The sequence below is a fragment of the Thamnophis elegans genome, chromosome 12 (assembly GCF_009769535.1).
Source record: "Thamnophis elegans isolate rThaEle1 chromosome 12, rThaEle1.pri, whole genome shotgun sequence".
Classification (NCBI taxonomy): Eukaryota; Metazoa; Chordata; class Lepidosauria; order Squamata; family Colubridae; genus Thamnophis; species Thamnophis elegans.
In genome coordinates, this window is record NC_045552.1 from 502,761 (window position 1) to 511,347 (window position 8,587).

At 61.0% G+C, this 8,587-nt stretch overlaps 1 protein-coding gene across 1 annotated transcript; it reads right to left on the reverse strand.

The window, feature by feature from the left end:
- Positions 1-411: 411 nt before the first annotated feature.
- Positions 412-6,534, reverse strand: CKM (creatine kinase, M-type). The gene is made up of 8 exons (XM_032228208.1): positions 6,470-6,534; positions 4,668-4,881; positions 2,972-3,132; positions 2,599-2,794; positions 2,007-2,178; positions 1,650-1,773; positions 1,224-1,413; positions 412-780 (listed from the first exon to the last, which is right to left on the reverse strand). Exons 2-8 carry the CDS (start codon positions 4,858-4,860, stop codon positions 602-604), a joined length of 1,215 nt encoding a protein of 404 aa, XP_032084099.1. The 5' UTR covers positions 4,861-4,881; positions 6,470-6,534; the 3' UTR covers positions 412-601.
- Between the last annotated feature and the right edge of the window lie 2,053 nt (positions 6,535-8,587).

Genomic DNA, 8,587 nt, shown 5'->3' on the forward strand with positions numbered 1-8,587 from the left:
CCAGCCAGAGCAGCCCCCTGCTCTTGGGAGACCCCCAAAGGGAGGCAAAAGTAGCCCTCTGCTGATAAAGGTAGACTGTCCCTGTGGGTGGATGCTCGGTCTTCACGGCAGAGCTGGCGGGTGGGCTCGGATCCCTTCTGAGAAAAGCCCCTTCCCCACTTAGGAGCCAGGCCTTCATTTGGAGATGACGGGGGTCTGGGAAGGGGGTGGAGGGTGCAGAGGGGCCACTCCTGGAAGACCCAGGGGACTTGGGGGCCCTACGGGAACTCGCCAGTTGCTTTCCATGGGCAGCCCTGGGTTCAAGCGCTGGAGGGCCAGATGGAGGACCCCCCCTGTCCCCAAGCACGCACAGAGAGAAGAAAGGCACGGGGCACCGGGGGGGCAGACAAGGCCCTGGGGCCGAGCGTTTGCTTTATTAACTCCGTCCACAGGGGCTCCCCGGAGGAGGAGAGCGTCCCAGCTGGCAAAGGGCAGCCGCCCCTGGCCCTCGGAGCCCCTCGCGGGGGAGAGCCGAGCGCCAGGAGCTGCCGCTCCGAGTGGCAGGGTTGGGGTCACCCCGGAGTCCAGGCCCCAGGCTGCCCGGGGGGGTCAGTGGGGCCCCTCACTTCTGGGCAGGGATCATGTCGTCGATGGCCTGGCCCTTCTCCAGCTTCTTCTCCATCTCCACCATCAGCTTCACACCGTCCACCACCAGCTGCACCTGCTCCACCTCAGAGGAGCCCAGCCGGTCCGCGTTGGAGATGTCGAACACGGCACCCACGGCCTCGGTGTCCACGCCACCTGGGGGGAGGGGAACACAGCACGCATTCAGTCCGCTGACCGCCAGCAGAGGGCCAGGCCCTCCGGACCCCTAAGCACGCTGCCCGACAACTCCAGCGGCTGGAGGCCGAGTGGGCGCACCCGGACGGATTCCTGCCCAGGACAAGGGGCACATGAGCGCCCAGCACACATGGTGGGCAAATGCCAGTGGCCCTCATTCTTGACTGGGGAAAGGGGCTGCTTTGAAGACAGAAACGAGCCCCCTGGAAAGAAGGGGGGTGAGAAGCAAATTCCCTAGAGCTCCCACCCCAGGAGGAAAGGCAGGGGGTGCTGCAGAATGCCCCCCCCCGTCCCCTCTGGTGGCATCTTTCCTGCCTGTCTGAAGACAGTCGAGGGGCCAGGACTGGCGAGATGACCCTTTGCCCAAGCCGAACCCTGGGTCCCCTCCCTGCCCCCCCACCCACCTGTGCCGCGTTTCTGCAGGCGGAGACGCTTCAGGATCTCCTCGAACTTGGGGTGCTTGCTGAGGTGGGCCAGCTTGACGTGGACGCCGCCACGCAGGCCGGTGCCCAGGTTGGAGGGGCAGGTCAGGATGTAGCCCAGGTGCTCGTTCCAGCTGAAGGGGTGGCCGTCCTGCTTGAAGATCTCCTCGATCTTTGGGGGGGGGGAGCAGAGGTCGGCAGGGGTTCGTGGCAAAGCAGGTGGCACCCACCTCTCTTTTCCTGCCCCCCCCAAAGGGCTGTTTCTCCCAGGGGGGTCTTTATGCCACTGACATGGGTGGGGAGCTCCGTCCCCCTCCCCAGCCCTTTGAGGTCGTGGCAGAGAGAGAACAGGAGCAGCCGCGGTGGCCTGCTGCCCCCTCCCACCCACCCCCCCTGACTCCCCCTCACCTTCTGCAGCCCCACGCAGAAGCGCCGGAAGACTTCCTTCATGTTGCCCCCCTTCTGCATGGAGATGACCCTCAGGTGGTCCTCCTCGTTCACCCACACCAGGAAGGTCTTGTTGTCGTTGTGCCTGGTTGGGGGAGGGAGAGCAGAGGCCTCAGGCTCCGTCGGCGCTGGGCGGGGGACCCCAAAGGGCATCGAGCCGGCCCCTCGGCTGCCCCCTCCCCACTTGCCAAGCGGCTTTCGGCAGCTCTTCTGCTGCGGGGGAGGGGGGAGATGCAGGACCCGGGTGAGGAAAGCGGGGCAGCCGGAGCAGCCTTTGGGCCGGGGAGGCTCCGAGGGGGCCGGGCAGGAGCCGCTCACCAGATGCCGCGGGCGTCGGGCCAGTCGCGGCCCATGCCGGAGGCCAGCAGCAGCGGGGAGACGGGCTTGTCGAAGAGGAAGTGGTCGTCGATCAGCTGCTGCTGCTCCTTCTCGCTCATGCTCTTCAGCGGGTAGTATTTGCCCTTGAACTCCCCGGTCAGGCTGTTCAGGGCTGGGGGGGGGAGAGCGGGAGACCCTCAGCAAAGGCTGCGCCCCCTCCCCTCCCCCCCCCAAGGCTTCTCTACAGCCCCCCCCCCTCCGAGCGGGAGGGAGAGAGGTTTACCCTCCGCACCTCCTCAGCTTCCACCCCCAAGCCCCCCCCCCGGGCTCTCCTACTGGGGCGCCTTCCCGATGGGCGCCGGGAATGTTGGGGGCTGTAGCCCCAATCCCCCCCCCCCGGAGGAGCGGCGGGGCTAGCGCCACCTGGTGGATCAGCGGGGGAGCCTCCTGGCGGGACCCCGGGCGGCGCTGCCTTCAGCCGGCCAATGGGGGCGGGGCATTCGGGCAAAGAGGGCAGCTGAGCTCCTCCAAAGTTTGGGTGGAGACCTCCAATTCTGGGCAAAGCGGCTCCCCCCCCTTCTTCCCCTCTTACCTTTGATGGACAGCCTCTCTATGGCCCGGCGCTCGGCCCGGCTGCAGTGGGGAGGCAGGGTGTAGCCCTTGATGCTACGGCCGGTCCTCACGCGGCTGCTGAGCACGTAGTTGGGGTCCAGATCATCACCGCCCTGCGGGGAAGGAGAGCCGGGGGTCCTCTCTCTGCCCTGGCTGACCAGCCCCACGCCCAGCCCCTTGGGGGAACCCTGCAATCTCCCAGACACCCGCGCAGGTACGCCTGGGAGGCACCTGCCTGGGCTACACGGAGTCTCTCTCTCTCACACACACACACTTTGGTCTTTGCACCCTTCAACGGCAAGGGCTTCCCCTAAGTTCCTCCCCCTCCCCAGCAAAGCAAGCCCCGCCCCCGCCTGCACCTTCAGGTTTTCGTGGTTCAGGTCGGTCTTGTGCTTGTCGGTGGGCTTGTAGCCTCCGTGGCGGTCATGGATGACCACGTCGAAAAGCTCTTTGAAGGTGTGATAGCATTCTTCGTCACCAGCCACGCAGCCCACCGTCATGATGAAGGGGTGACCTGCAAGGACAGGGGGCTTCAGCGGGGAGGAGACCCAGCCCCCCCTCTGTCTTACACCCCCCTCCTATGAAATGTAAGCCGCCCTGAGTCCCCTTAGGGAAAAGGGCGGCCTATAAATGTCAATAAAATGAAAATGAAATGAAAATGAAAGACAAGGGGCCGGCACACCTGGAGGCCTCCGCTCACCCCTGCCTGGCACCGGTTCTCTCGGCTGCCCCAAACACATTTGGGACCAAGCTGGGGCAGATGGGGGGGTGGGGTAGAGGGGGGGCTTGCCCACTAACCCCCAGCAGAATGTCTGGCAGGGGTCAGTTGAAGGCCAGCTAGATTCCACCCCCAGAGGCTACCCAGGCCGATGCATTTGGCCCCCTTGGACCCTGGTGACATCTGGCAAGCCTAGTTTAGCAACGCTTCTTTCCAAGCAGGCCTTCGCCTCCCCGTTTGTTCCACTCCAAAATGTTTACAAATTCCAAGGAGTAAATTAAAACCAAAACAAAATCTCCCAGAATCCCCCTGCCAGCAGAGCGATTCATAGTGAACATCTACAGCACTGTTTCTCAACCTTGGCGACTTTAAGTCCTGTGGACTTCAACTCCCAGAATCCCCCAGCCAGCGCAGCTGCACTGGCTGGGGGATTCTGGGAGTTGAAGTCCACAGGACTTAAAGTCGCCAAGGTTGAGAAGCACTGATCTAGAGTCTAGACGGAACCAACTTTTTTTAGTCCATGTCAATAATAAGACTGAGAGAAGGGATTTGATTCTTTCACCTGCTTTAGCTCTCCCCTCCCCCATGCCCAGAAGTCCGCTGTGCGCATGGTGGGCAGCACACAAGTCAAATCGATTATCGATGGATTGAGTGGATTAGACAAACAGCTAGATAGCGGGACAGAGAGGTGATATAGATGAGAGAGAGAGGAAGAAGACAGGTAGGGAGGTAGATTGTCAGGGTGCCCACAGGTGGCTGAAGAAAGGAGGAGTGGTTGGTTGTTTGGGAAAGGGGGAAGAACTTTTACTTTTCATTAGGTGTAAATCACGTCCTTTGCAGTCGGTTGCCTTGATATAGACAATAAAACTCTTCTCTAAGGGAGTTTTTGTGGGCACATTACTTGGCACCCCAACATTAAACTGACTCTCCATTGTGGCAACCCTGGAGCCTAAGAACGGCCTCAGTCAGGCCAGCTCCAGAGTTGACACAGCGAGAGAGAGAGAGAGAGGGAGGGAGGGAAGGAGAGAGGGAGAAGAGAAGAGGAGAAGAAAAGTGGAAAAAGAAAAGTAAGCCAAGCTGGGCTCTGCTCTGCCTTCTTCACCCAAAGGCAACCAGCTGCCAACTTGCTCAATGCAATGCCAGGCCCCGCCAGAGGGGGGAGCGAGCCACAGGGGAGGAGGGGGCACCGCCTGGGACAGCTTGTGCTTCGCACAGAGGGCGAGGCCAGTGGCAGCCCCCTCCGGGGCTGCTGCCAATCAAAGGGTGACCTCCTCCGACTGCTGTAGCTGGGATGAGAGGAAACGGGCAGGGGGCACGGCCGCAGGGCCCACCTGGGTTGTCCACGCCGGTCTGGATGACGTCGTCCAGGGTGCAGCCGCTGGCCGTCTCCTTGTCCCTCAGCCTCTTGTACATGTCGAGGGTGATGGCCTTGGCCATGTGGTTGTTGTGCACGGAGAGGTCGGGGTACTCTTCCTCCGCGGGGAAGTTCAACTTGCACTTGTTGTGGGTGTTTCCAAAAGGCATGGTGGCGGCTGACGGCGGGTCCTGCCAGGGGAAGACGGGCAGAGGCTGAAGCGCTTGGCGCTGCAACAGATCCAGAGCCAGGCGGGAATTTCTGGGCAGCGAGACTTGAAAGGGGCTTGTGAAAATGTACCCAGAGACGGAGCCTTATGGGACTCGGTGCCCCCCCCCCCCGAAGAGGCTGCTGGGCTTAGAAAGACGGGGAGGGGTCTTAGGGTCACTGAGAGCCTGGGAAGCTTTCCTCCCCCAGAGGGAGAAGTGGATCGGACACGGGGGGGGGGAAGGGGGAGTCAGAGGTGATCAGTTCGGTCAGATTTCGAAAAGAAAACGAACCAGGACTTCACACTGTGCCAAACTCCACCCTTTCACTGCAGGACAGGCCTGGTTTGGGGCCACTTCCTCGCATTTGGGGTGTCAGATATTGAGTAACAGAAAACATTGGGGGGCAGTCAGACCCCTATCTTAAGATTCTAAAGCCAGAACTGGCCATCTCCCCAATGTGGGGCAGCAGACGGGACCCCCTCAACCTCTGGAGATCCGAAGAGTCCTCCTTCTTGCCATTCTTCAAAAACCTGTACCCCCCCTTTTAGGAGGGGGGTCTAGCTCGGCCACCATCCGAGAAGTCACCCCACTCGCTCCACCTGCTTGGGGGCCCTCAATACCAGAGGGTACCCAGGCCTGAGCCCCTCCAGGAAGCAATGGCTGGGGGCCCAGCTCTGCAGGAGGAAGCCCTTGGCAAGGCAGGGTTTGGAGACCCTCCTCAAGACAAGCCGTTATCCTTCCCCCTTGCTCACACCCCAAAAGGCTTCCCAGGTGGGAGAGTCTTAATCCCCAGTGGCCCTCAAACCGAAATGGGGTCCCCTTCTTGAGGGTCGCTGTCAAGGTCGAGCACTAGAGATGTCAGCTGACCCAGGGGGGCCGCAGCTGTGCAGAGCGTCTTGGGTGTGGGTGCCAAGTGGGTGGGAGAGTGGGGGGGGCACAGCCTCTGCCCCTCCCCTTCAGTCCCGCCCACAGAAGGCCGGGATAATTTTAGCCTCTCAGAGGGAAGTTTATTTATAGAGGGTTCTTTTTGTCCACAAAAGGGCCCCGGTCAGCGCCTCTCGCGGCTTCTGCGCAGGGCGGCATCTTGGCCAGCGGCATTCCAGGGGCGGCTTTCGACCACTGTCAGCACTCTCTGCAGCCACGAGAGAAGCCAGGCACCCGGCCTCTGGGGTGGGGGGAGCCAGGGAAGGGGGGGCGGTTGCAGGGGGTGGAGAGGTTGAGCCTCTGCAGAAGACGGGGCTCTGTCAGCCCCCCCCCCCCCGGTCTCCAGCCTCCCTTTACCCACCCTTGACCCCCACACACACACGGCAGGGAGAGCACAAGGTCACGGCCAGATCTGTGGCCACCCTCCCCATTCACCCCCACCCCCAAATACCCACTTGAAGAGCTGCCCCTGGAGGCAAACCCAGCCCTGATTTCACGGAGGGGGCTTTGCACGAAGGGCAGCATTTTCCAAAAAGGGCCATTTAATTTCCCCCCTAAGTTGCTAGCAAAAGTCCCCCACCTGTTCCTGTCAATTCTGCCCCCACCCCGGCTGCAGATCCAGATCAGAGGGGGGGGGGGGTGTTACCTGATCAGGAGAAGCGAAGCCTGCAGAGTCCCAGGGGCTGCCTTGTCTCACTCCGGCACAATAGGTGACCCAAGAGCCCGGGCTGGGGGCTTCGGCATATAAACCCTGGCCCTCGTCCCCATTGGCTGAGCCTGGGCCAGCTGCCCAGCTGTGATTGGATGCAGCACCCTCAGCTCAACTTGAAATTGGGTGGGAGTCTCCGCTCTGGGCACTGGGCACTTTCTGGATGGGGCAGCCCCAGCGCCCTCCCTTGCCCCCTGCGAGGACCTGCCAGGAAAGGTCTGATTGGGTGATGAGGGCTCTGCCAGAGAGCTGGTGCCACACAGTTCCTGAAGGAGCATCCAAGCAGAAAGAGAGGAAACTTTGCAAAATCTGCGTGCTCGGCTGGAAGAGGCCCTCAAGGTGCCTTGAAAGGAGACAAATGGGGTGCCGAGAGCAAGGTGGGGTGGGGGCTGCTATCAGGGGCCTGAACCATGCTAGAAGCACCCTAGAGAAAGGGGGGGCATTGTCTGTGGGAGAGGAGCCCCCCTTCAGCTGCTCCAGATACATGTTGCTCCATGCACACACACCCCAATGACTCCCAGCTGAACAGGTGCAGGGCCTCCAGCAGCTGCCCAAACCGGCCCCCTCCTCATCTCAGTGCGGTAACTGGAACCCTGGCGCTGCTGGGAGGAAATGTTCCCCCCTCCGCCAGGCATTCAGGTTAGGTAGGAAGGACAAGGGGCAGAGCAGAGCCCATCATGCAGTTCCCTCACTCTGGTAAAGGGCTTTGTAGTCCAACATATGGGACACCCAGTCACTGCCAGCCGCAGGAAGAGACCCGGACTGGTTTCGCAGCCTTCTGCGCAAGCTCAGAGGACTCTTTCCTTCTGCACCTCCTAGAGAAGTGGGGGGACCCGGATTAATCTCCATGGGGAAATTCTCTGGGGCCACAGTTAGAAACACGCTCCATCCAAGAGGGTCTCCTGCAAACTGGGCCTGCCTCAGCCCCCCCCACCTCCCAGCCAGAGTGGAATCAGGTTCCTCATTCCCAGCCCCCTTTCTCTAGGGAGAAGCCTCTGTCTACAGCAGCTGCCTCTTTGGAAGGATTTATGGGAATTTGATCTCACACTCCCCCCCCCCCTCCATGCCTGCCTCCCGTCCTACAGCCTGACCAGGTGCATAGAGCTGCCCCTTTGTCCAGACTGGGGGGAGGCAGCGCATTTACCAGCCCTGAAATGGGGGAGGGAGAAAGGCTGCAGGGACCTTCCCTCGCGGATTCCCAGGCACAGGAGACCCTCCTGTTTCTTCTCAGCATGGCTCCCATCCCCCCCTGGGTCTGGCTGTGACCCCCCTTCCCTCCCCCAGCCAGCAAGGCCCCACAAAGACCGAGCTGGCCTGGGGTCACAGGGGCCTTTCTGGTGGAAGAGGAAGACGTGTCCACTTAGGGGGAGTCTGGAAGGGACGCTTGACTTTCCGTCTGGGGCACCAAAGTATCTTGGCAGGCATGCCCCCCCCCAGAGGGCAGAGCTGACTCTGCAGGCAGGTCCTGGGTTCTGGGGGTGGGTGAGGAGGCTCCCAAGCACATCTGTTTCCAGTCAGAAGCTGGGAAGTTGCTCCTGAGGGGCACAGCATCTAGCCCCCCCCCCCTTTCACAAAGGAGAGACAATTTTAGGAAATCCTGCAGAGCCTCTTAGAAATAGTTCTGCTCCTGTCCCAGGAAGGACCCCAGAAATGGGGGCGGGGGGAGAAGTTTCAAAATGTCCCTCCCTCTCTCCCTTCTCTCTCTCTCTCTCTCTCTCTCTTTCTTTCTTTCTTTCTTTTTTGCCAACGTTTTCCTCTCCCATAAATTTACTCCTATTTAGCTCCATTTATGGAGAGTTATGATTCAGCCAAAGAGCCTGGGCATCTTCTGCCTCAGTGTCTCCTTCCCTGCATGCTTCTACCCGTTTCTGCCCTTAACCGATCCCAAGCATTTCTTCTTCCCACAAGATCTGGAGGCGGGGGGGGGGGGAAGGGGGGGGATGAGTGACTGAACATGGAGGAATAATCTGATCTTTCCCAGGTGTCCCAGGTGGCACCTGAGCGAAGGCCTGCTGGTCTTCGGGTTTTCAGGAATGAAGGATGCATCCACCCAGT

What these genes read in the sequence shown, in the direction of transcription:
- CKM (XM_032228208.1), bottom strand. Translation starts at nt 4,860, where the DNA reads ATGCCTTTTGGAAACACCCACAACAAGTGCAAGTTGAACTTCCCCGCG. An exon ending in ACGAAAACCTGAAGGTGCAG is followed by an intron (nt 2,795 to 2,971) that starts GCGGGGGCGGGG and finishes GGTTCCCCCAAG; the next exon opens with GGGCTGGGCGTGGGGCTGGT. An exon ending in TCTGCGTGGGGCTGCAGAAG is followed by an intron (nt 1,414 to 1,649) that starts GTGAGGGGGAGT and finishes CCCCCCCCAAAG; the next exon opens with ATCGAGGAGATCTTCAAGCA.